Genomic DNA, 25,200 nt, shown 5'->3' with positions numbered 1-25,200 from the left:
TCACGGCCCGGCGAACCGTACGTGGCTGTAAAATCTCTACCGTAGTAAAATTTGGCTGACTGAATATTCAACGTTTGATACTCAGCGAAAAGTTTCGTACGACATTTTGCGGACGCGGCATTTTAATTGACGACACCTTCTTAGTTATAGAAACGCTGGTTATTAATTTTCGGGCAGAAATTGTGAAAAATAAATGGATTTTTATCGAATTTACAGAAAATAATAATTTTAAATAATTTTATGATGCTGATATTTACTAAGAAAATCGATACTTTAAACAGTTTTTCGCAATGTTTCTAGATTTTGGCCAGTTTTTTCGAGTTTTAGAGCCCTGAAATTCCCTAAATCGTATAATCTCACATTTGATTATTGAAAAACGCGTGTTATTATTGAAATTCGTTTATTAATATAAAAATACTCAATAAAAAATTTAAAAGATTGTAAAAAGACCTAATCCGTACGTGTGATCAGTGAGAAATTGCGATAAGAAAGATCGAGTTATTTCCTTTTAGCTTTTCTTCTTGACCAGTTATCTTCGGTTGACGAACTTCAAGAGCATTCTTCCATAACAGGGGAGTAGCATGTCACTTTTCGTTGCCTCTGCATTGTTCTCACATGAATATTGCGCTCGATGAACACTTGCTTCACCCGATTAATGCCCTCCCTCTTTTTCGATCTGTAATTTTTATTTTCATTTCATGTTTTCAAATAGCTGTCAACTCTCTTTCTGAAAAAGCAGTACAAGGCGCTTTTATTCATATGCTCTGGTGCTTCACAACGTTTTCAGATCTCATCAACATCGTACTCCGAACGAGTTCCAACAGCTGGAAGCCATACATCGACAACTTCAGCAACGTCATTTCCATCTGATGACACGGGAACACCGAACGTTGGAAACAATGATTTATCGTTCGGATAAGGAATATGCTCGCTTGGTTCCTGCGTCTAACTCTTGCTCCTTCTGAGGAAGCAGTGATGGATCCTGTTCTGGCGTGAGACCTGTCGAAGTTGTTGATATATCCGACTCTGGAGTATACATAGCAGGAGTGATTGACGCATTTTTTGGATATTTCATTAGGAGCTTGTGGGATTCCATTAACATCGTGGACTTCTGCTTTATGTGATGCAACTGTCATTCCAATTCGGGGCTTACACGAGAGGGTCCTTATGTGGCAGCGGCGGTGTCAGCGCGAGCCATTCGTAATCGGGTTGATTCTAAAAAATTCTGATTTTTTAAGTTACAAATATCTTATTGGAAACTAACCATAATATGAATATTGTACACTTGGTTCATATTAAAGTATTGCCATCCACTGTTACCTGGATAATGAATCGGAAAGTACCAAGGTTGAGTTGCAATTGCAATCCAGCAGCGATTTATGCCGTTTCAAGGTACAAAATCTGCTTATCACTTCCTGTTGAACGATGGAGTCGATGAACGATTCCAAACATCAGCTATCACGTCATCAAAAGACGAATAATCGGAGTATAACATCCTGAAAAAATTGTTTAATGAAAGTTACAACATCAGCTCCGCGACAAATTTGATATGAAATTTTCTTTTCGAAAAAAAGTCAACTTTTTGATCATAGACTATCGATTTTTTGATGTTTTTTGAAAGATCTAGTCCAGAATATTGTAAAAACGTCAAAAAAATATCGAAATTCTATACAGTTTTTGAAAAAATAATTTTTAAAAATTTTAGTACTACTGAAATTTTCTTTTTGAAAAAAGTCAACTTTTTGAACATGGGGCCTCGATTTTTTGGTCTTTTTAAAAAGATTTCGTCCAATAGTTCGTGAAAATGTCAAAAGAATATTGAAATTCTATACAGTTTTTCGAAAAAAAATTTTTTAAAATTTCAGTACTATTGAAATTTTCTTTTTAAAAAAAGTTCACTTTTTGAACATGGGGCCTCGATTTTTTGGTGTTTTTAGAAAGATTTCGTCCAATAGTTTGTGAAAATGTCAAAAGAATATTGAAATTCTATACAGTTTTTCGAAAAAAAATTTTTTAAAATTTCAGTACTATTGAAATTTTCTTTTTAAAAAAAGTTCACTTTTTGAACATGGGGCCTCGATTTTTTGGTGTTTTTAGAAAGATTTCGTCCAATAGTTCGTGAAAATGTCAAAAAATATCGAAATTCTATAGGAATGTTCAGTTTTTCCAGACACGAAAATCTCCGTAGTGCATTTTTTTCACATTTTTCAATTTTTCTCGATTTTTTCGACATGAAAGTTCGTTTTTTTATACTTTTTCGAAAGCTGGCATCAAGACAAATGCTATGAAGGCATTTTTAATATCAAATTCTATAGGATTTTTTCACTAGATGGAAAAAACTCACTTTTTTCGGATTTTCCTCCTCCCAGTTGGCGGTTGAGTGCTGTTTTGTCGTGGTTTTTTGATTTTCTGCAACAAAAAATATATTTTTATCGATAAAAATGAGAAAAAACGAGAAAAAACGAAGATAAATGAGCTTAGCAGCCAAATTAAAAATTTTTATCCGTTCAAAAATCTTAACCATAGGAGGCGGTGGCCTAGCCGGCGCAGCTCTCGCGGCCACGTCTCTTTCGCCGGGCCGTGAGAGTGCAAAACTAATTTTTGATGAGTGATTTAGATGCAAAACTATTAGAAGTGCCTTCAGAGTTGGCTTTACCAAATGGAACAGGAAAGATGTATGAGTTTTCGTGTCAGAAACAGCTACGACCAGGGAGGTTGTCTCATGACCTACCGTATCTGTCGCCAAGAAGGATCGTATGTGTCGCAGCCCGAAAAACGCGTGAAGTACAAATCAGTGAGAACGACGGAAAACTCGTTTTGTCCAGCTTCCCTGCAAACAAAAACATATGACGACAGGAGAAATTGATGCTGTATTTTATTTTGAGCATTGTGGACATTTTCTGAGCCACGCTCTCCGAACTGCAAGCAAACTGAAAATGGGATTCATTGTCAAGCACGACTGGGATAAATTAAAAATTGAAACTCATAGGTTTTCAGGCTAATGAAGAATGGTTTCAACAATTCCGAAAAAATCCAAAAAAATTGAAAAAGAGTACACCGATTCTAGTAGAGAGCAATCACCAGTCGCTCACAAAAAGGGAAAAACGACGACCTCTGTCGTCGGTATTCTCAATCCCCCTCCGTCTCTTTTCCGCTAGAGTACAATCCCGCAGCCAATCGGCAATCTCGCTCCGCCCCCTTCTCTTCCTTGTAACTGCCGTCCGTTAAAAACGGCTAGTACCTACAATGCCGGCCATAAAGGTATGCAGTGCAAAAATCGTTTGTGCATACTATGCACAAACGATTTTTTTGTGAATTTTGGGTTGTGTTCAAATAACCATATCTCAGAAAATAAACACTGTTTTTAAAAACGGTCAACTAACAAAATGTTGGCCAAGGTGTTGTTCACATTGCCGTATAAGTATTATCTCAAAAACACTGTCGTAAAAAATGTTACAGCGGCACCCACCTGGCGGGTCGGTTTTTGACCTCACATCCAAAATCGTCTGTAACTCAAGAAAAAATTGCCTCCATAAAAATAATTGTATTAATAAAATGATCTTCATAAAATTTTCAATCATATGCATATGATAACTTTGTTTTCAACTCGCCATGAATGTAGTGGTAAACGATCAAACTATTTTCTTTAAAGACATGGTTTATTCCCTATGATCAAGAAGCTAGTCATGAATTTCAAAAATTGATTATAGTAAAGGTTTAAGTATTCACCACAATTCATCTTATAACACAGGGTGACATGCATTTTTTGCCATTTTATTTTTTGGTTTTCATGTAATGAAATGTACGTTCACAGTTTTTTTGAAAATTTTCAGAGAAACGAATATTTGGAGAATGTAAAATAATATGAAAACTTTGCTTTTTTAGACCCAAAATGGTCCACAACTACCAAATTTCTTGATGTTTTGAAAATCTCTGGCTCCTCTCGTGGTGAGACCCTTCGAAAATATTTTGGGTGGAAGTTCAAATTTTTTGAAAAAAAAAAAAAAAAAACTAAAAAAAAAACAAATAAAGTTTTTGCGGGAAATTCAAATTTTCAGTCAATTTTTTGCGAGAAATTCAAATTTTCAGTCTATTTTTTGGCGGGAAGTTCAAATTTTCAGTCAATTTTTTTGCGGGAAATTCAAATTTTCAGTCAATTTTTTTTGCGGGATGTTCAAATTTTCAGTCAATTTTTGGCGGGAAATTCAAATTTTCAGTCAATTTTTTGCGGGAAATTCAAATTTTCAGTCAATTTTTGCGGAAAACTGGAAAATTCTTCTCAAGATTTTGACCTTGATTTTGATTATAAAAAATGCTCCGAATACATTATAATCAATACTTTATTGTATACAATGGTGTGTTTCTCGACGCCGATGGCTTCAACGTCCGATCTGTCCAGGGAGCCGGTTTTGCAGTGGCCAACAGACAAAATATAAGATTACAAGCGGCAAGGATTCCGGCGTGAACAAAGAAAACCAATCTCCATTCAGTTATAGTTCCGTGTCGAAGCAAAAATGATACAAGTATTGGACAGAGAAGCATCGAGAGGCACAGCAGGAACTGGACGTTTGCCATGACAAAATGATTGTGCTGTCGGGAGACAAGGGCGGCGCACTGGAATTTTAAAGCTTTTAAAATTTAAATTTTTCATTCAAAACTCTGTAGATTACCTTTATAAAACCTCCACCGTTGAATCCAAACATTGCGGTGGCTACAGTCATGAGTGTCAAGCCGGTCAGCCCCTGGCCTTCTTTTACAAAACCCAGAGCAGCTAGAAATACGGCACTGGCGCCCAGAGCAATAGTATTGTAGATCCGGAGCTTTGTTGTCTCAGATATTCCAGAGATTCGGTCACTGGAGTGGCCTGAAATTGTGGAGGTTGCCGGCCCGGCGACTTAGAGTTTCAAGTAACTTCCCGTGGACTTAGCAATCTGGCCTAAAGCTTTGATGTGTTGTTTTGTGACCCGAGGTCTAAAATGCTTGGGCTGAAATAGACCTGGCGCTTGTGGGTCCCGATTTTTAGTCCCGATTTTTAGTCTTAGGGCCTAGAGCTTAAAGTACCCCTGCTAAGGTTTTGGTTTAGGAACTGAGGTTGTAGAGACTTTGGCTGAAGGGATGGAAATTACCGATTCGAACAGAAAGCCCGGTTTTCAGTTTCAGGGCCAAGGGCTTAAAGTATCTCTACCCTAGGCCAAGCCCCACCTGAGACTACAATTAAGCCCAAGTCATGCCAAGCCTAAGATTCACAATTTTAGGCTTAGGCTCTCAAGTTTTGTTTTAAAACCAATGATGCACGTTACCGATCGCAACATACCAGGCCCCTATGCTGCTGGCAGAGGCTCAAGGAGCATGGCTTGGAATTTTCGGCCTAGGCTTTCAAATTTTGACACTTAGGCTTAGGGCCTAAAGTTTGGGCTAGTAGGTCCAAAATAGACTGAATACCCACCTGCAAAAAGCTTCATAAAAAACTGAAACAACACCGGTACGGCGGCTGCAAAGCCGGTCTTCTCCACTGAATAACCTCCAATATCATGTAAGTAGACAGGTGAGTAGATGTGAATCAGTTGGACGGCTATAAGATCTCCCAGGGCACCAATCCATATACCCCAGACAGATGGAGTTGTGAGGATTTCCAGGTAGGGTGTCGCCTCTTGCTTGCCATTCGCAGCTGCGTCGGATTTTCCTTTTTGGATTTCAAGGAGCTCGGTTGATTTTACGAGCTTGTTGGTGCCTGGAGTTAGATCATATGTAGACTGTGTAGACTTTATAAAAAGTTGAACAACTTACTCGGTGAATCTGTAAATACTGCGAACCATGCCAAAAAAATGACCATTGAAATTGCGGCATGCAGAAAGTAGACAGACTTCCAGCCAAACGGAGAAACACAGAGCTCCCCAGCAATGGGCATTGAGAAGATCGAGGAGAGCTGACCGAATGTGGTCAGTGCAGCAATAAATAATCCCTGTTGGGTTAGAGAAGCCCAGGAAGAAGTGATGGCCCCAACAGCTGGCATACAGCCGGCGTAGGACATTCCCTGAAAGGTAGCAGTATACAGCAGGGAGTCGATGGGAAACAATTTTCCGGCAAACGGCAAATAGGCAGTTTGGCAAAAAAATTCCCGGCAATTCGGCAAATCGGCAAATCGGCAAATTGCCGGATTTGTAAATTTCCGGCAAATCGACAAATTGCCGAATTTGTAAATTTCCGGCAAATCGACAAATTGCCGGAAGTAAAATTCCCGGCAAATTGGTAGATTACCGGATTTGTAAATTTCCGGCAAATCAACAAATTGCCTGAATTAAAATTCCCGGCAAATTGGTAGATTACCGGATTTGTAAATTTCAGGCAAATCGACGAATTGCCGGAATTAAAATTCCCGGCAAATTGGTAGATTACCGGATTTGTAAATTTCCTGCAAATCGACAAATTGCCGGAATTAAAATTCCCGGCAAATTGGTAGATTACCGGATTTGTAAATTTCCGGCAAATCGACAAATTGCCGAATTTGTAAATTTCCGGCAAATCGACAAATTGCCGGAATTAAAATTCCCGGCAAATTGGTAGATTACCGGATTTGTAAATTTCCGGTAAATCGACAAATTACCGGATTTGTAAATTTCCGGCAAATTGGCAAAAACCGGATTTGTAAATTTCAGGCAAATCGACAAATTGCCGGAATTGAGAAAAAAAGGAATTGAAATTCCTGATAAATTGATAAATTGCCGGAAAAAATGTACGCATTCTATGACTTTTCCTACATCTATTTTGAAAAGTAAGCAAATTCTTTGAAAATATCTAAAGATAACGGGAAAATTTTGTATTTTTTTTAAATTTTTTAAAATTTTTTTAAAATTCAAAAAGGCACAGTTTTAGGTGTTTCCGTATAATTACAAATCCCTCTAAATTGTTATTGAGCAAATTCATTGATGAACTTTTTGGATAACATCGCCCAAAATCGACTACTACCGATTGACCGCCTTTGCTCCGAATTGCTATAAATACGGCTAACGGCTATTTCGACTAATATTGCTCGAGTTAGCCGAATCAAACAAAACGATTCCGGCAATTCGTCGATTTGCCGGAAATTTACAAATCCGGCAATTTGTCGATTTGCCGGAAATTTACAAATCCGGCAATTTGTCGATTTGCCGGAAATTTACAAATCCGGTAATCTACCAATTTGCCGGGAATTTTAATTCCGGCAATTTGTCGATTTGCCGGAAATTTACAAATCCGGCAATTTGTCGATTTGCCGGAAATTTACAAATCCGGCAATTTGTCGATTTGCCGGAAATTTACAAATCCGGTAATCTACCAATTTGCCGGGAATTTTAATTCCGGCAATTCGTCGATTTGCCGGAAATTTACAAATCCGGCAATTTGTCGATTTGCCGGAAATTTACAAATCCGGCAATTTGTCGATTTGCCGGAAATTTACAAATCCGGTAATCTACCAATTTGCCGGGAATTTTAATTCCGGCAATTTGTCGATTTGCCGGAAATTTACAAATCCGGTAATCTACCAATTTGCCGGGAATTTTAATTCCGGCAATTTGTCGATTTGCCGGAAATTTACAAATTCGGTAATTTTTCGATTTGCCGGAAATTTACAAATCCGGTAATCTACCAATTTGCCGGGAATTTTAATTCCGGCAATTTGTCGATTTGCCGGGAATTTTAATTCCGGCAATTTGTCGATTTGCCGGAAATTTACAAATCCGGCAATTTGTCGATTTGCCGGAAATTTACAAATCCGGCAATTTGTCGATTTGCCGGAAATTTACAAATCCGGTAATCTACCAATTTGCCGGGAATTTTAATTCCGGCAATTTGTCGATTTGCCGGAAATTTACAAATCCGGTAATCTACCAATTTGCCGGGAATTTTAATTCCGGCAATTTGTCGATTTGCCGGAAATTTACAAATTCGGTAATTTTTCGATTTGCCGGAAATTTACAAATCCGGTAATCTACCAATTTGCCGGGAATTTTAATTCCGGCAATTTGTCGATTTGCCGGGAGTTTTAATTCCGGCAATTTGTCGATTTGCCGGAAATTTACAAATCCGGCAATTTGTCGATTTGCCGGAAATTTACAAATCCGGCAATTTGTCGATTTGCCGGAAATTTACAAATCCGGTAATCTACCAATTTGCCGGGAATTTTAATTCCGGCAATTTGTCGATTTGCCGGAAATTTACAAATCCGGTAATCTACCAATTTGCCGGGAATTTTAATTCCGGCAATTTGTCGATTTGCCGGAAATTTACAAATTCGGTAATTTTTCGATTTGCCGGAAATTTACAAATCCGGTAATCTACCAATTTGCCGGGAATTTTAATTCCGGCAATTTGTCGATTTGCCGGGAATTTTAATTCCGGCAATTTGTCGATTTGCCGGAAATTTACAAATCCGGCAATTTGTCGATTTGCCGGAAATTTACAAATCCGGCAGTTTGTCGATTTGCCGGAAATTTACAAATCCGGTAATCTACCAATTTGCCGGGAATTTTAATTCCGGCAATTTGTCGATCTGCGAATTTGGCTAAATCGGCTTTTATCCGCACACCCCTGGCACGTGGTGTCAGGCTGTCTCATTACAGTTTGATCTACAAAGAATGCGGGAGTATTTTCCCAGAAAATTTGTGACGTCGTCAGCACGCTCTGGGAAATCAGATCTCCCGCATTTTTCGAAGATCAAAGCGAAATGGGAATTTCTGACTCCACGTGCCCTGGTAGTCATTCTCTGTAAATAAATCGTACCTGCAGAAATCTCATCAACAGGAACAAATTGAAATCCATCGGTGCCACAATAGGAATCAAAAAAGTAGTTAGCGAGGTTAACATGCCCGCGGCAAAAAACACCTTTCTCAATCCATATGTACTAATTCCAATGATCACCGGAAACAATCCGAACATGGCACCTACAGCCACTGTACTGAACAACCACGTCTTCTCCTGCCTATTGTATCCAATGTATTGGGTCTTGTTTCCGGTGAGCTCCGACGACTCGCCAGTGCCTGGCATACAGAGGACGGTGAAGTTGAAGCAGATCACATTGGACATCATGAATGAGAGACAGGTCATGCTGAGAATGAGCACGATGTAACGGATTTTGGAGGAGGAGGGTTCTGGAAGTTATAGCTTTGTGGCGGGAAATTTAAATTTTCTGAGAACAATATTTTGGCGGAAAATTCAAATTTTTTGAGAAAACATTTTTGGTGGAAAATTGACAATTTTTTAGAAATTTTTTTGGCGGGAAATTTAAATTTTTTGAGAAAAAAATATTTTGGCGGGAAATTGAAATGTTCTGAGAAAAAAACATTTTGGCGGAAAATTCAAATTTTTTGAGAAATTTTTTTTTTGAAAAATTATTTTGACGTGGAATAAAAATTTTCTGAGAACAATATTTCGGCGGGAAATTCAAATTTTCTAACTTAAGAAACATTTTTGGGCGGGAAACTTAAATTTTCTGAGAAAAAATTATTTTGGCGGGAAATTCAAATTTTCTGAGAATAAATTATTTTGGCGGGAAATTCAAATTTTCTGAGAATAAATTATTTTGGCGGTAAATTCAAATTTTCTGAGAATTTTTTTTGAAAAATTATTTTGGCGGGAAATTAAAATTTTCTGAGAATAAATTATTTTGCCGGGAACTTCAAATTTTGTTTGAGAAACAAGTTTTGGCGGGAAATTTAAATTTTTTGAGACAATTATTTCGACGGGAAATTCAAGGTTTTGAGAAATAAGTTTTGGCGAGAAATTCAAATTTTCATATAATATTTGGGTGTTCTAACTGAAAATTTAGTGCTTATAAGATATTCAAAGTGGGTTTTTTTAAAAGATGTTTTCAATAATGAACATGGATTTTCAACCATTTTATAGGTCGGAAAATCAAAGTTTTGGAATTTTTCACTAGCTCACCTTCTTACCTGATTCTAGTCTTACCTAATCCATTCTCCTTGGCCTCAGAGCTCATCTGCTCTGCAGTAATAACCACCGGAATCGGTGGCTTCTTCTCCGGCGCCACTTTCATTGTATTACCTGAACATATTATGTATATAAACCGAACAGAAAAACAGTATAAATGGTGAGAAAAATAAGTTTCGAACACTGTGAAGAGGAGGACTGTCCAGTTTGTTGGAAGGGTTGGAGGGAAGCCAATTATTGTTCAGCGAATGAAAAGAATAGACATCAAAATAACAAAACATGATGATGGAAGTGAAGTTCGATTCGTAATCTTTAAAAATCTCTCGTTTTCAATTGATCTTTTATCAAGTTTTAGTGGAGAAGATGATGTCAAAATTATCTATTAAAACAAAATTTCCTCTCAATAGAATTTTTGGGTGTAAATTAACAACACTTTTTGCTCTTTTTATTTTTTATTTTTCCTACTCCGTTAAAGGCTTTGTTAGATTTGAAATTGCCTGAAACAACCAAATTTTATGGTGAAACTTCTTGAAAACTTTTCAAAAAGTTTTTATGGCGGCTCAAAAAATGACCTAAAAATAGTTAAAACTTGAAATTTGAGCGACTTGTCAAGCGGCTGAAAACTATCTTTTTTTGAAATCACCGTTAAATTTTGAGTATACATTTTAATTATCTTGCATTTTCCATTTGTTTTAGGTACATGTTTAGCCGATCACCAGAATTTATCAAATTTTACCAATTCTAGTTGTCCATCGACCTTAAATGTACCCAAATAGTTGGAACCGCAAGATAATTAGCTTGTATGCCCATAGTTAAACGACAAGTCGGTCAAATTTCAAGTTTTAACTATTTTTAGGTCACTTTTTGAGAAGTTTTCAAAAAGTTACATTATGAAATTCGGTGTTTTCAAACAATTTTAAGTCTAGTAAAGCAATAAAAAACACCACTTTTAATAAAATGTTCTTACAGTATGAAAAGTTTTTTGATAGCTGTTTTTGTTACATAGATACAAAGTAAAACGTAAATAGACAACACTACTTGCTCACTTTTTTATTTAATACGCAGTTGTTTAAATTTATTTAAAATGTATGTATCGTCATATGTAGTACATTACACTACAGTAAATACACTTTATTGATTAATGCAAACAAAAAAAAAGTATAATAAATAAAAATACAGTTAGAATTGTAAAAGTTCCAATCGAAAGCAAAATTCTCCGCTAATTCGACCAAAGTGACCTCGATACGTGATTCTATCCAACAGAAAATGATGTGATATGATATAATCATTCAATGACCGAACAATTTCTTTTAAAAGCTGTGATAGAGTATAACTAGAAAAAAAAAGAATCGTCGGTAGTTCTTGATATTATTGAGTAGGTGGCGGTAAAAAAAACAGGTTTAACAGGTGAGGTATAGTTTTTGATGTACTTGGTTTAAGTCTAGAAGTTTGGATTTAGTTACCTATCGGCTTTAAATCGACAAACTAACATGAGACAAACAATCAAAATACGCCAAATATTACAACCCAGCTGAGTGAGGCCCAAAATGCTGATCTCACGCCGCCGGCGTTGTGTGTGTGCAACGAAGTGCAAAAGGTAGTTATTTATAGCGGCCGACACGTTCAGGGTTCCGCAGCTTAGCGTGAAATGAGTACCTTGGTGTGTGCGCAACGTAGTGCAAAGAAGCTGTTGTTTGGAAGCGGCCGACGTGTTCGGGGTTTGCGTGGGTGACGCCGTGAGGCCTGCGCGGTGACCGCTGAGGTCGGCGGAGGCGCCGTTGTGGCGATCGCATGGGAGCCCTAGTATGTATAACATTTATTTTTAATGATAGATGTATCATGATTCTAATTTCTATTATTTTGGCACACAATAAACTCTATTGTATTAACAAGAAAAAATTTGAAAAAGAAACCTTTTTACATTGTTTTTCAACTGGAAAACCAATAGAAAAACGTTTTTTTTTAAATTTATTGAAAATCTGAAAAAAATCTAATTTTTCTGAAATTTAGTTTATTACTTTTTCAATTTCAGCTTTCAGGAAGGTCCCTATAAAAAAATTTAGCGGTGGACGAGCACTTCGAACTGGAAAAAATTTGATTTGAAATTGCTATCAGTGCATTTTTCCACTACTTTAGAGGCCCGTAAAATTGCTCCACGTGGGAGATTTGTGTACTCCACACGGACAAATAAATTTAGTTTTACAACTAAAACCGAACCGCGACGCGACACGCAACGCGCCGTAAATTTTTCCCAGATATGAAATGTTTCATTTTGAATTTTTATGTTTATTGTTTTATTTCTCAGAAAACATAACACCCGTCTTCCTTCCCTCTGACACTTGCCTAAAATGGTAATGTTTCTATCGTTCTGGAGAAGTGATTTTTGCGAAAATGCTTATTCATTCAATGCCGCGGCCGACACTTTTCGGAATCCGCTCCGCACTATACAGTTTCTTCCAATTCATTTGTTTTTCTAAGTCTAAGCCTCAGCTTAGGCCTAAGCCTGAGCTTAAGCATAAACATAAAAAATAACCAAATTGAGAAACAATATTAGTTCATAGAAAATATAATACAGATTTATTAAACAATTTCAACATAAAATTCCATGTTCACTATTCAGCAAGCTTCTTGACCGCAGAATCTGAAAATAAAACCCTTTTTAGAAAACTCACTATTAGAAGTGCATACCTTTTTCCCTCCACAAAACTATGAACGGGACTAGAGCTGAGATCAGTGCAGCAAAAACCAACAACGATCCTCCAAAATAGTAGGTGGCCTCGAAGTTATCGAATTTCAAGTAGAAAAATGCTAAAATTTCGGATTTTTGTGATGCTCTGGCTTAGGAAAACTTTTCAAACCTGCACACGGCATACCGACTAGAATCGCCGAAAGTTTGATTGCTAGGAGAAAGTTTTGGGATTGTTCAGAAGCAAAAGTCACAAAGTGTGGGAGGGTGAAGCTCTGGCCTGAAATCTGAAGGTATTATTGTTAGGCTTAGGCTTAGGCTTAGGCATATATTTAGGCTTAGGCTTAGGTCATAGATTAGGTTTAGGCCTAGGCTATGGCTAAGGCCTAGGCTATGGCTTAGGCCTAGGCTTTAGCTTAGGCCTAGGCTTTTGCTTAGGCTTAGGCTTAGACGTGGGCTTAGGCTTTGGTCTAGGCTTCGGCCTAGGCTTAGGCCGTAGATTAGGTTTAGGCTTGCGCTATGGCTTTAGCTTAGGCCTAGGCTTTATCTTAGGCCTAGGCTTTTGCTTAGGCTTAGGCTTGGCGTCAGTGGCGAGCGTCAGCGGCGAGCGTCAAAACTCTATAAACCCACGCTATTTAGGCTTGGGTTTATAGCGTTTTTTTCATTAGGCTTAGGCTTAGGCTTAGGCTTTAGACTTAGGCTTAGGTTTTAATTTAGGCTTTGGTTTTGTCTCAGGCTTAGGCTTAGGACTAGATTTATGCCTAGTATTAGGCTTCGGCTTAGAATTCGATTTCCGGACTTACCGAATACTATTCCAAGGAACAGGTAGAACACAAAATTGATTCCTGGTTGATGAATATTGGGAATAGCAATCGTCAAAAGTCCTGCGATCATTTGCGACAGGGTGATCAGGATCAAATTCCGGATATTCCCACCTTCAACAAGCGGGCTCAAGTATGTGCTTCCTGAAATTCCATAAAAAGAGCAATTTTCAACGTCACATTCCAACTACCAATGTACAAGCCCGCGGTAAGCATTCCAAACAGAAATACAACTCGCATTAGAATATAGGTGAAGCCTCCTGTGAAATCCGCGAAAAGCATCAGGGGAATACAGAACCCAATAATTGATATGTAGTGGGAAGCACTGAGAAGTATGAAGACGGGATCTTTGAGTAGACCCCACGAAGATCCAGGCTCTTTTGAAGGTGGAGTTGGGGGTAAAGGAAGAGAAGCATCTTTTTTGCTGCTGAGCACAGTTTTCGGGATGGTCCTGAAATTTATTTAGCACATCCAGATATGAGCTAGTTCCAAACATGGTGCATCAACTGGCTTCACCCCACTGAACTTTGATGAGTAGCGCCAGTGGGGAAATTGTTAAGAACCACTCCTATAGTCCCAAAATGACCGAATATCATAATAAAACTTTTTTAGTTTTTAACTTTTAACATTTTAATGTGGTCAACATAAACAGATATATGAGGCCGGGACTAGTTTTCGACATGGTGCATCGACATCTCACCCAACTTTGACAAGTCATATCTCGGTTGTATTTAGTTTTATCAAAAATTTGTCAACTAACAAAATACTTATCGTATGTTTTTCTATAGCTTCGCAGTAAATTTCCTATTAATAACGTAAAATTGAACGAAGATATCAAGCTGTCAAAGTGAGTGAACCAGATTCTTTTTTTTTTTGAAATTCTATGCTATATTTTAATTTAAAAACGTAATGATTAACAAAAACCCACTTGGTGCATCGACACCTCACTTGAATGGTTTTCGTGTTTTTGTTTCCGAAAATTTGCTGTAAAAATTATTTTTTACAGCCAAAATAAGCATTATAGAAACAATTTTAGTATATAAAATTAAAAACCTACATATTATTGTTGTGGTGTTGCTTTGTACGAACAAGTGCAAATATATATATAAGTTATGGGAAGACGGGTGGTCGTAAAAATAGAGAAAGAGAGAGGGCAAAGAAGGTAAATAACGCATGGTAAGACCCCTTGAGAAATGGAAAATGACGTTAGAGAGACTTTAGTGAGCTGGAGGGGAAGATCATAGGATAGTTGTACTTGATGGCCAGGAATTACAGTAACCCGTAGTCGGGCGCTGTACTTTTCAGAAAATCAGTATACATATGTATATAAAAAATGCCGGGAAATTTAAATTATCTGAAAAAAACAAGTTTTAAATTTTTTGAGAAAAAAATGTTGGCGGGAAATTCAATTTTTCTGAGAAAATATTTTTGGCGGAATATTCAAATTTTCGGAGAAATTATTTTGGCGGGAAATTCAAATTTTTCGAGTGAATATTTTGGCGGGAAATTCAAATTTTTCGAGTGAATATTTTGGCGGGAAATTCAAATTTTTCGAGTGAATATTTTGGCGGGAAATTCAAATTTTTCGAGTGAATATTTTGGCGGGAAATTCAAATTTTTTGAGTGAATATTTTGGCGGGAAATTTAAATTTTCGGAGAAATTATTTTGGCGGGAAATTCAAATTTTTTGAGTGAATATTTTGGCGGGAAATTTAAATTTTCGGAGAAATTATTTTGGCGGGAAATTCAAATTTTTTGAGTGAATATTTTGGCGGGAAATTCAAATTTTTTGAGTGAATATTTTGGCGGGAAATTTAAATTTTCGGAGAAATCATTTTAGCGGGAAATACAAATTTTCGGAGAAATTATTTTGGCGGGAAAATCAAAATTTCAACAAAAAATTTTGGCGGGAAATTTAAATTTTCTGAGCAAACATTTTAGTTAATTTTTTTGGAGGGATCATCAAAAATATTTTTTCAGAGAAAGCTCTCCCCAAAAAAATATTCAGAAGCCCTAATTTGTTCTATGCTTGTTACGTGTTTTCTTCTGCTCTGCGAACCAAAATTTTACCATTTTCCTCCTGTCCCCCCTAACTAAACACCATCATTGAAACTGAAAAGTATAACAATTTATTTTCTTATCACACAACCCGGACACCTTTATCGCATTACCCCTGCCATGCTTCTCGCACATTTTGCCCATTAACTTTTTATTCCCTTCTGTTAGGTGGAGACTCTATTCTTTCTTGCTCCCTGTAAAATGACTCCGCCCGTGTGCCCGCTTCAAGGTGCAGAATCAGTCAGTCGGACTGGACAATCGACATGGCTCGGTTACTACTTTTGACGTTGGCTCTTTTCGGAGCAACTGCTGCACAGACATGTAACACTGGTGGTATTTATAATGCGCATTTTAATAGGTATGTTCCGTATTATGGATGAGTAGGTACTAGATAGGTTCGTAGATACGCAGGTACGTAGGTACGTAGCTCCTAATAGTACGGGTACGTTCTGTATAATGGGTACGTAGGCACGTATGTAAGTAGGTACGTAGGTACATAGGTACTACATAAGTACGTAGGCTCGTAAGTGCATAGATATGTAGTACTAATGTTGTTTTTGTAATTATAAGAACAATTGGAGGCATTTTCAAAAAAAAAATTTTTTCAAAATCATGTGAACTGTTTTGAAATTTTTCAGTCAAAAAAATTTTTTTGGAAAAATTTTCTGAAACTTTGCAAATGATTACCACTTGTTTTATTGATCAACGTTTTGAATTCAAAATTTTAACGTGTCTACAGTGTTTTCTGTGTCATGAAATACACATGTACCAGTTACCTTTTCAGATTTAAGCTACTCCCTAAAAAAAACGTAAAATTTATGTTTGAAAATTATAAAATGACAAACTAAAGCACTTTCAACGTTTTTGGAGAGTTTCAGAAAAATTTTCGAAAAAATCTGAAATTATTTGAATACGTCCCAAATCATTTGCAAAATCTCAAAACATCATAAAAATACATTACACTAAAAAAAACGGCATTGAACATTTGGTTTTTCTTCCCATCACTTCTTAACTATATGGCACCATTCTTTAACGTTATCACTAATGGCGAAATGATAAAAAAACATAATAGTTAGTGACAAAATCAGAAAAAAATTAAAACAAAAACTGTGTGATAAAAATTGAGACCTGAAATTAGTACTAAAAGCGTTGAGCAGAAAATACATGTACATATATGCATGTATATATATATATATATATAAATATATATATATATATTTTAACCAAAGTGGTCTATTATAGTCAGAGATTTTGTTTTGTTTCACTGGCTTATTCTGAATTTTGCCCGAAATGATCTATACAGGTTCAGGACAGTAGTAGAGACGATTTTCCGGGAAATTTTCCTTTTTCAATTTACGAAAGGGACCTGTTCACTGAGAATATTATATATCCTATCACTGATCTAGTATCCAAATTCCAGATGCTACCAATACTTCACTGCACCGGCTCAATTCGAGTTCGCTGAAGAGCAATGTAATCTCCTTGGCGGCCACCTTGCTTCCGTTCAGAATGGACAAGAAAACGCACTTCTTCAGTCAAACGCAGCCAATTCATTCAAGAGATCCAACTATTCCGATTACTGGATCGGAGCCAATGATCTCGAGACATCCGGCACCTGGAAATGGACAGATCCATCAGTGACATTCGACTATTCCAACTGGCAATTGGGTGAACCCCAATCCGGAAGTGACTGTGCAATTCAGGATAAGGGAGATGGAACCTGGTCGGCTATTGGATGTACTTCCTACAGGCCATATGTATGTGTCACACCTGTTATTATGACTGCCACGTGTCCACCAATCACTACACCGATTCGTAAGTGTTGATATTAATTTTAATAGCGGTGGTTCTATGTATTTTGTAGGTAGAGGTCTTGTAAAATTTTTATAAAATTATCCAAAGTACATGAAAACTGAAGTAAAACCCCTAGAGACTACAGGAGGCCACAGGGAATTGGGGGAACTGAGATCTAAGGGAATCGAGATCTAAGGGAATTGAGATCTAAGGGAATCGAGATCTAAGGGAATTGAGATCTAAGGGAATCGAGATCTAAGGGAATTGAGATCTAAGGGAATCGAGATCTAAGGGAATTGAGATCTAAGGGAATCGAGATCTAAGGGAATTGAGATCTAAGGGAATCGAGATCTAAGGGAATTGAGATCTAAGGGAATCGAGATCTAAGGGAATTGAGATCTAAGGGAATCGAGATCTAAGGGAATTGAGATCTAAGGGAATTGAGATCTAAGTGAATTGAGATCTAAGAGAACTGAGATCTAAGGGAATTGAGATTTAAGGAAACGGAAAATTTAGGAAACTGAGATCTACATAAGGAAACTGAAAACTAGGGCTCCCATGAGATGCCGCACGTCGGCCTCAGCGGTCGCCGCACGTATCCGAATGTTTAGTGCGGCGCGGAACCCCGAATGTGTCGGTCGCTCCAAATAACTACCTCTCCGCACAACCTTGCGCACACACCCAGCTACTCGTTTCACGCCAAGCTGCCGAATTCCGAACGTGTCGGCCGCTCCAAACAACTGCCTTTCGCACACACACAGAGGCCCGCATTTCGCGCCTCGCCGAGCTGGGAGCCCTACTGAGATCTATGAGAACTAAGAACTTTTTTAGCAACTACCTGCCCTACGCCAGCTCCGTGCCCTGTCAAGACCTGCGTGCCGTCTTGCGACCAAGGATGGACCTACTTTGCACCAACCGACTTCTGCTATCGTGTCTACCATAACGCCAAGTGGGAGGACGCAGAGGCTGCGTGTGTGCTCCTTGGAGCTCACTTGACCTCAGTTCACTCGGAAACCGAGAACACCTTCGTTGCTAGTAAGTCTCCACAACTACCTGTACCACCTCAACACCAATAATCTTCAGACCTTGCCTCGTGTGGAATCAAGGAAGGAAACCCGAAGGATCTCGCGTGGATCGGTATGCACAAGGTCGGTCAGGACTGGGTATGGACTGACGGTACCCCATCAAACTACATCAACTGGGCACCAAAGCAGCCTGACAATCCGGGAAAGGAAAATTGTGTGGAGACAGCGCCGGATCTTTCCCACGATAAGTGGTATGAGAACTGGAATAACGAGGCGTGCAGCACCGAGATGAGAGCTTATATCTGCAAGAAGGGATCTATTCATGCATAGATATATATATATTGATATGTATACTATTTAATAAATTGGTTTCATCACTTAAGAATGTTTTGTTAATGAAAGGATTATCATTCGGCTTGACAGTTGATCCAGGGGTTTTGATCCAGGGTGGCAAATTTTTTTGTCGACAATTCCGGCAAATTGCCGGTTTGCGGATTTGCCGGAAATTTTCAATTCCGGCAATTTGCCGATTTGCCGATAGAAATTGCAGACTTTTCAAAAGGGATGCGAACAACTTTGCCGATTAAAGTTGAAATTCCGAAATTTCCAAAAAAAAAATGTGCAAAACCACTATTTGCAAAAATTTTCGGCAATTGCCGATTTGCCGGAAATTTTCAATTTTGGCAATTTGCCGATTTGCCGATTTGCCGGAAAATTTCATTTTCGGAAATTTGTTGGAAACTTTCAATTCCGGCAATTTGCGAGTTACCGACTTGCCGGCAATTTTCCATTCTGGCAATTTGCCGATTTGCCGGAAATTTTCAACTCCGGCAATTTGCCGATTTTCCAAAAATTTCATTTTCCCCAATTTGCCCATTTGCCAGAAATTTTAAATTCCGGCAATTTGCCGATTTTCCAGAAATTTTCCATTCCGACAATTTGCCGAATCGCCGGAAATTTTCAATTCTGGCAATTTTCCGATTTGCAGGAAATTTTCAATTCCGGCAATTTGCCGATTTGCCGAAAACTTTCAATTCCGGCAATTTGCCGATTTGCCGGAAATTTTCAATTCCGGCAATTTGCCGATTTGCCGAAAACTTCCATATGCGGCAGTTTGCCGATTTGCCGAAAATTTTCAATTCCGGCAATTTGCCGATTTACCGGAAACTTTCAATTCCGACAATTCGCCGATTTGCCAGAAATTTTCAATTCCGGCAATTTGCCAATTTGCCGGAAATTTTCAATTCTGGCAATTTACCGATTTGCCGATTTGCCGGAAGTTTTCAATTTCGGAGTTTTTGAGCAGTACCACAATGCCGAGAGCCCCATCTACCGGGCCGTAGCAATTTTCGATACTGATCTCTAATTTTTGATTTCCATGTGTTCTGCCTAATCATATTATGTTCTATGTACCCCGTGTTTCAAGAAAACACTGATTGACTCGGTCAATTGAACTGTGGAAACTGTTGTCTTATCATAGACGTGTGTGCTTCCTATTTTTACGGGTTTCTTTCCGGGGTTTTCAGGTTTTATTGACCATGTCTCCTCCCTTACTAAAGACATTTTTCATTAGAAGCCTTTATTTTGTCTCAGTATGACTAGGTTAACACTACTTCTATTCGGGCTATTGGGAGCCGCTACAGCACAGACCTGTAACACTGGTGGGATTTATAATGAGCAGTTTAATAGGTATGTACATTGTTGATAGTCATTTCCAAAAAGCTTGCAGAATTTTTTTTTGCCCAACTTATAGCTAGCCTAAAACCTAGCCTATACATCATGAAAATTTTCAAAAATTATCATTTGGAACAACTTTACGGGTCTCTAAAGTAGTAGGGACCTTTTTTCTTTTTTTTCTCTGGCTTATTCTGCATTTTGTCCAAAATGAACTATACAGGTTCAGGACAATAGTAGAGATGATTTTCAGGGAAAATTTTCCATTTTCAATTTACGAAAGGGACTATTATACTTTGTAAAAACCGACCTGTTCACTGAAAATATTATATAGTGCTGCTCTTATTATTAATGCATACTATATTAATATAGTAATAAAGTTTTCTTGGTGTTCTGAATTCAACACCAATATTTGTTTTTTAACCCTTTAAATGATGGGGGTCCTAGTTCCTCACTAATCTACGATCTACCATCTATATTCCAGATGCTACCAATACTTCACCGCCCCAGCTCAATTCTCATTTGCCGAACAACAATGTAATCTCCTTGGCGGCCACCTTGCTTCCGTCCAAAATGGACAAGAAAACGCTCTTCTCCAGTCAAACGCAGCAAATTCATTCAAGAGATCCAACTATTCCGATTACTGGATCGGAGCCACTGATCTCGAGACATCCGGCACCTGGAAATGGACAGATCCATCAGTGACATTTGACTACTCAAACTGGCAGCTCGGCGAGCCCCAATCTGGAAGTGACTGTGCAATTCAGGATAAGGGAGATGGAACCTGGTCGGCTATTGGATGTACTTCCTACAGGCCATATGTATGTGTCACACCTGTTATTATGACTGCCACGTGTCCACCAATCACTACACCGATTCGTAAGTCAATTGAAGCATCAATTTGAATTTTGCGTAGGCCAATACAAAGTAACTCTCTTTTCTTTAAATGGAAACTAGAACTTTAAAGAAAAACTTAGCAGTGAATAAATTTATACCATAAAAATAGCTATAGGTTTTGACTATGGATGTGTAACGCCTGTAGTTTGGATTACAGTGTTTACTGAATTGCAAGTCAGTTACACGCAAGTTAACTGTGCTCTCTGAGCTGAAGATGTACCAAAATACTTTTTTTCGGCAAAACATCCTCTTACATTTCTTAGCAACATACACACCAATTCAATGACATCACGAAATTGAAAACCCGGTTGTCCAGTGTTATATTGAAACACACGATGTCTTACAACTCTAGTTGTGAAATATTTTTAACCTGTCTTTTTCCAGCAACCACATGTCCCACACCGGCTCCATGTCCCATCAAGCAGTGTGTCCCGTCTTGTGATCAAGGCTGGACCTACTTCTCTCCAACCGACTTCTGTTATCGTGTGTACCATGGTGAAAAGTTCAATGACGCTGAGGCATCGTGTGTGCTGCTGGGAGGACATTTAGCATCAATCCACTCGCTGACAGAGAACACTTTTGTTAATAGTGAGTATTTCATTTTATAGAGCACCTGGTATAGGCTTAGGTTCAGGCTTACATTAGTCATAGGCTTGGGCTTAGTCTTAGACTTAGGTTCAGGCTTAGTCTTGGGCTTAAGCTTAGGGTTAGGCTTAAGTGAATGCTTAGGCTTAGGCTTGGCGTCAGTGGCGAGCGTTAGCTATTTAGGCTTAGGATTTTCCGGTTTTTTTATTTTTCAGGGGGTTCCTGTTGGCCGATCAAGGCGAATCAGGATTAGGCTTAAGTTCAGGTGTAGGATCAAGCTCAGGCTTAGGCTTACGATTAGACTTAGGCAAAATTTTTGTCAAAACTTCCCCGGTCTTCAGACATCGCTTCCTGCGGGATCAAAGAAGGCAAATATGAACACCTAGCGTGGATCGGTATGCGCAAGGTCGGCCAGGACTGGGTATGGACTGACGGTACCCCATCGGACTACTTCAACTGGGCCCCAAAGCAGCCTGACAATCCGAAAAAAGAGTTGTGCGTGCAAACTGCTCCTGATCTTTCTCACGATAAGTGGTATGAGAACTGGAACAATTTGGAGTGTAATGAAGTGATGCGGGCTTATATTTGCAAGAAGGCTTCGATTCATAATTAGATAATTGTTAATGATAGTGCACAACTTCAAATAAAACTTTGAAGATAATACAATTCTTTTGAGAAGAGTGTGTGCGGTGTTTTTTAACGTCAAATATTTAAAATGGAGGAGTACAAAACTAGTTGTAGAACATGGTGCTTATATATAAAAGAATAAAATGAATGCCCATAGTTTGTAGCCTATGTAGTATGTGTAGTCTGTGATGTCACACTCAATGCTACCAAGAACTGTGGGCGGGGTCTGGCTTCTTTCGTGGTGAGACCCGTCAAAAATTTTTTGGCGGAAAATTCAAATTTTCGGAGAAAATTTGTGGCAAGAAATTCAAAAAAAAACCTTCAGGAAATTCCAAGAAAATTCTGGAATTGTCTAGAACTATCTGAAAAACTCGAGAGAACGTGCATGTTTTTTCAGCAGCCGACACCTCGCGGATCTGTATCAGGAGGTACACTTTAAATAAACTAGAAGTACTTTAATCAAGAAATTTTCATTTAAAACACATACAATTCAGATCATCAAATTGCACCTCGGATCTTAGAAAAACGATTAGTAGATTTCGAAAAATCAAATGGCACAAAATACAGGAGAATCGCAAGGAATGTTGGGATAAAAATCAGGATTGCAAACTTCCAGACAAGTGACGTCATTGATGCAGAGGTGGCGACGTCATCCATCTTGGCGGATCCAAGGATTTCAGGTTCCACGTCGGTGCGGTGTTTGGCGGCCTGAAAGTGATAACTTTGTGACAAGGCTACAGTAACCCGTGTGCTAAAGTAATCCATTACTACAGTCTCATATGCTACATTAACCTGACAGTAATGCGACCATAAGCTACAGTAACCCAACCCTACCGTAAATTTTGTGCGACAGTATCCGAACACGTCAGAATCATATGCCACAGTAACCCAACACTACAGTACTCCTACGCTACAGTAGCCATATGCAACAGTATACACGTGCCACAGCTACCATATGCTACAGTAACTCAACCCTACAGTAACCATATGCTACAGTAACCGAACACGTCAGCCTCACATGCTACAATAATCTAGCAGTAATGTAATCATACTCTACAGTAATCCAAACTTACAGTTTGATCTGCACAGTAACCCAACACTACAGTAACCACATGCCACAGTATCCCAAAGCAACAGTAACCCAACGTTACAGTATTCCTACGCTACAGTACCCATATGCTACAGTAACCAACAAAACTACAGTACCTCCACTGCTGGCTCGACAGGCTTACTTTCGAGTTCCAAGTCGGTATCATCATCAGTTTCAGGCTCAGAGGTGGTAAGATACTCGGCGTTCTGAAATAACAGCTACAGTAATCTATAGAGAAAGTGAGAGAGCACAGACAGCTAGAGTGTCCAGCTGTCTGCGTCTATTCTCCAAACATACTCTGTTGTTGTTCGGTGCACTTCTCAGGAGCTCCTCGCGATTTTCCTTTTCCAGTTCATCCTGAAAATTTTTTTTTGTGTGTGTGTGTGTGTGTTTTTAATTCGTCTGTCTTAGGCTTAGGCTTAGGATTAGGATCAGGCTTAGGCTAAGGCTTAGGCTTAGGCTCTGGCTTAGGCTTAGGCTTAGGCTTAGGCTTGGGATTTGGCTTGGGATCCGGCTTGGGATTCGGTTTGGGATTTGGCTTAGGATTTGGCTTGAGATTTTGGCTGATGCTTAGGCTTAGACTTCGGCTTAGGCTTAGGCTAAGGCTTAGGCTTATGCTTAGGCTTAGGCTTAGGCATAGGCTTAGGCTTAGACATAGGTTTAGGCATAGGCTTAGGATTGGGATATGGCTTGGGATTTGGCTTGGGATTTTGGCTTACGCTTAAGCTTAGGCTTCGGCTTAGGATCAGGCTTAGTCTTAGGCCCTAAGCCTAAGATCTGGCCTAGGCCGAGGCTTAGGCTTAGGCGCCTTAGTTTGTTCACAGGCCGCAGACAATTAAAGTGTTTAACTATTACTTTTTCAAGAAAAAAAAATGCATACCTCTCTATCTTTAAGAATAAAATTCTTCGTTTCTTCATCCATTCCCAGCATTTCAAGAATCAATTTCTGAAAATTTCAAAATTCTCAAAAACTGTAGATTCTCGCTTACTAGATCATCTGTTGTTTTAGCCATAAACATGGTTCCCGGAGCAAATGGGAATATCTCATCCGGGCCCGTTTGTTCTTGTGCCGCCTGAAAAATATTGAAAATCAAAAAAAAAAAATGTTGTCGAAACATTTTTGTCCTCACCCCATCATTTTTCTCGTTTTCCGGGTATTTTGCCATCTAAAATTTATAACCTTTTATCAGTAAAACCTCTGAAAAACGCTTACTTTTGACAACATTTTTGATCGAAACCACAGCTAAGAAACAAAACAAACTAAAATCTACGCAGTGACGATGATTTCCATCTTGTTTTCCAACATTTTTAAAGGTCACGTTTTTTTTTAAATTAGACATTTTCTTAGAATTAATTTTTGATGAGAAATTCAAGGGAAATTCAATTTTTCAGACAATTTTTAGCGGGAAATTCAAAATTGCATTCAATTTTTTAGCAGGAAATTTGAATTTCCAGTTAATTTTTAGACTTTTTTTTACAGTCAAAAACTGATTTCTTAGCGGTACTGTACTATTACTATAAGGCTTTTGACTGTAGACATACCTCGTGAATAATCTCCGCCTCAGTCTCGTACTTTTCAGCTTTTTTCAAAAGCTCCCGAGCTTTTTTGTAATTTCCATCTGCCTCAGCGGCGTAGGCGTCCTAAAGTCCAAAACTGTAGGTGCACTACCTGTCTCCGCCCCCTTTCGCTCACCCTTCTCGCCTGCTGAGCCAACCCGTCAAGCCAGAATTCGCGGAGGGTCGGGTCCAATTCCATCTAACATTTGCCGATTTTTGAGCGGGGCTAAACCGAAAGAAACCCTACCTCATCGTAAAAATTTTTTTCAGACATTTTATAGCTGAAAATTTGGAATTTTAAAGAGAAAAAACACCTTCTGAAAAAGACTCACCTTTAGAAATCAGGAAAACATTGAAATAATTTCAAATCATCATTTTTGTTGGTAATTTGGGTTTAACGTGAAATTTCATTTTAGAAAATTTGTTCTGAGCCATTACTGTAGGCACGAAGAATGCCTG

General features: G+C 38.4%; 5 protein-coding genes, 3 non-coding genes and 1 pseudogene across 10 annotated transcripts; 4 read left to right on the top strand and 5 right to left on the bottom strand.

The window, feature by feature from the left end:
- Positions 1-401: 401 nt before the first annotated feature.
- M162.12 lies at positions 402-2,831 on the bottom strand (annotated as a pseudogene). The gene is made up of 4 exons: positions 2,732-2,831; positions 2,345-2,409; positions 1,265-1,496; positions 402-1,215 (listed from the first exon to the last, which is right to left on the bottom strand). Coding segments are annotated over exons 1-4 (1,211 nt in total).
- Positions 2,832-4,327: 1,496 nt separating this feature from the next.
- Positions 4,328-10,041, bottom strand: M162.5 (Major facilitator superfamily (MFS) profile domain-containing protein). Its single transcript, NM_075430.6, has 6 exons — positions 9,946-10,041; positions 8,761-9,128; positions 5,788-6,034; positions 5,447-5,731; positions 4,671-4,864; positions 4,328-4,614 (listed from the first exon to the last, which is right to left on the bottom strand). Exons 1-6 carry the CDS (start codon positions 10,031-10,033, stop codon positions 4,333-4,335), a joined length of 1,464 nt encoding a protein of 487 aa, NP_507831.1. The 5' UTR covers positions 10,034-10,041; the 3' UTR covers positions 4,328-4,332.
- A 2,450-nt stretch (positions 10,042-12,491) lies between these two features.
- On the bottom strand, positions 12,492-14,539 carry W04E12.9 (MFS domain-containing protein). The gene is made up of 6 exons (NM_001277013.3): positions 14,492-14,539; positions 13,626-13,885; positions 13,417-13,578; positions 12,786-12,893; positions 12,616-12,735; positions 12,492-12,568 (listed from the first exon to the last, which is right to left on the bottom strand). Coding segments are annotated over exons 1-6 (681 nt in total). The 5' UTR covers positions 14,494-14,539; the 3' UTR covers positions 12,492-12,539.
- On the top strand, positions 12,915-12,968 carry W04E12.13. Its single transcript, NR_070249.1, has one exon. It is a non-coding gene; the product is annotated as an Unclassified non-coding RNA W04E12.13 (non-coding RNA).
- A 1,184-nt stretch (positions 14,540-15,723) lies between the features above and the next one.
- On the top strand, positions 15,724-18,693 carry clec-50 (C-type lectin domain-containing protein). The gene is made up of 4 exons (NM_075429.8): positions 15,724-15,850; positions 16,913-17,307; positions 18,118-18,321; positions 18,370-18,693. Exons 1-4 carry the CDS (start codon positions 15,756-15,758, stop codon positions 18,639-18,641), a joined length of 966 nt encoding a protein of 321 aa, NP_507830.1. The 5' UTR covers positions 15,724-15,755; the 3' UTR covers positions 18,642-18,693.
- Positions 18,694-19,865: 1,172 nt separating this feature from the next.
- On the top strand, positions 19,866-22,131 carry clec-49 (C-type lectin domain-containing protein). Its single transcript, NM_075428.5, has 4 exons — positions 19,866-20,000; positions 20,470-20,864; positions 21,267-21,470; positions 21,809-22,131. The coding sequence occupies exons 1-4, from the start codon at positions 19,906-19,908 to the stop codon at positions 22,078-22,080; spliced, it is 966 nt and encodes a 321-aa protein (NP_507829.1). The 5' UTR covers positions 19,866-19,905; the 3' UTR covers positions 22,081-22,131.
- A 420-nt stretch (positions 22,132-22,551) lies between these two features.
- W04E12.5 lies at positions 22,552-24,940 on the bottom strand (the record flags this gene model as incomplete). 2 transcript variants are annotated; one of them, NM_001269955.3, is made up of 8 exons in its annotated part: positions 22,559-22,802; positions 23,301-23,390; positions 23,482-23,541; positions 24,065-24,130; positions 24,174-24,257; positions 24,315-24,350; positions 24,727-24,825; positions 24,878-24,940. In NM_001269955.3, the coding sequence occupies 8 exons, from the start codon at positions 24,938-24,940 to the stop codon at positions 22,593-22,595; spliced, it is 708 nt and encodes a 235-aa protein (NP_001256884.1). In that variant the 3' UTR covers positions 22,559-22,592. The 2 variants fall into 2 exon arrangements, with proteins under 2 accessions (NP_001256885.1, NP_001256884.1); NM_001269956.3 differs by lacking the exons at positions 24,727-24,825; positions 24,878-24,940 and adding an exon at positions 24,398-24,434 and having other exon boundaries at positions 22,552-22,802.
- Positions 23,773-23,888, top strand: W04E12.12. The gene has a single exon (NR_070247.1). It is a non-coding gene; the product is annotated as an Unclassified non-coding RNA W04E12.12 (non-coding RNA).
- On the bottom strand, positions 23,799-23,888 carry W04E12.11. The gene has a single exon (NR_070248.1). It is a non-coding gene; the product is annotated as an Unclassified non-coding RNA W04E12.11 (non-coding RNA).
- Positions 24,941-25,200: the final 260 nt, after the last annotated feature.

The sequence above is a fragment of the Caenorhabditis elegans genome, chromosome V (genome assembly GCF_000002985.6).
Source record: "Caenorhabditis elegans chromosome V".
Taxonomy (NCBI): Eukaryota; Metazoa; Nematoda; class Chromadorea; order Rhabditida; family Rhabditidae; genus Caenorhabditis; species Caenorhabditis elegans.
Note: the sequence above shows the minus strand (reverse complement) of the source record. Positions and strands in the feature narration are given on the sequence as shown.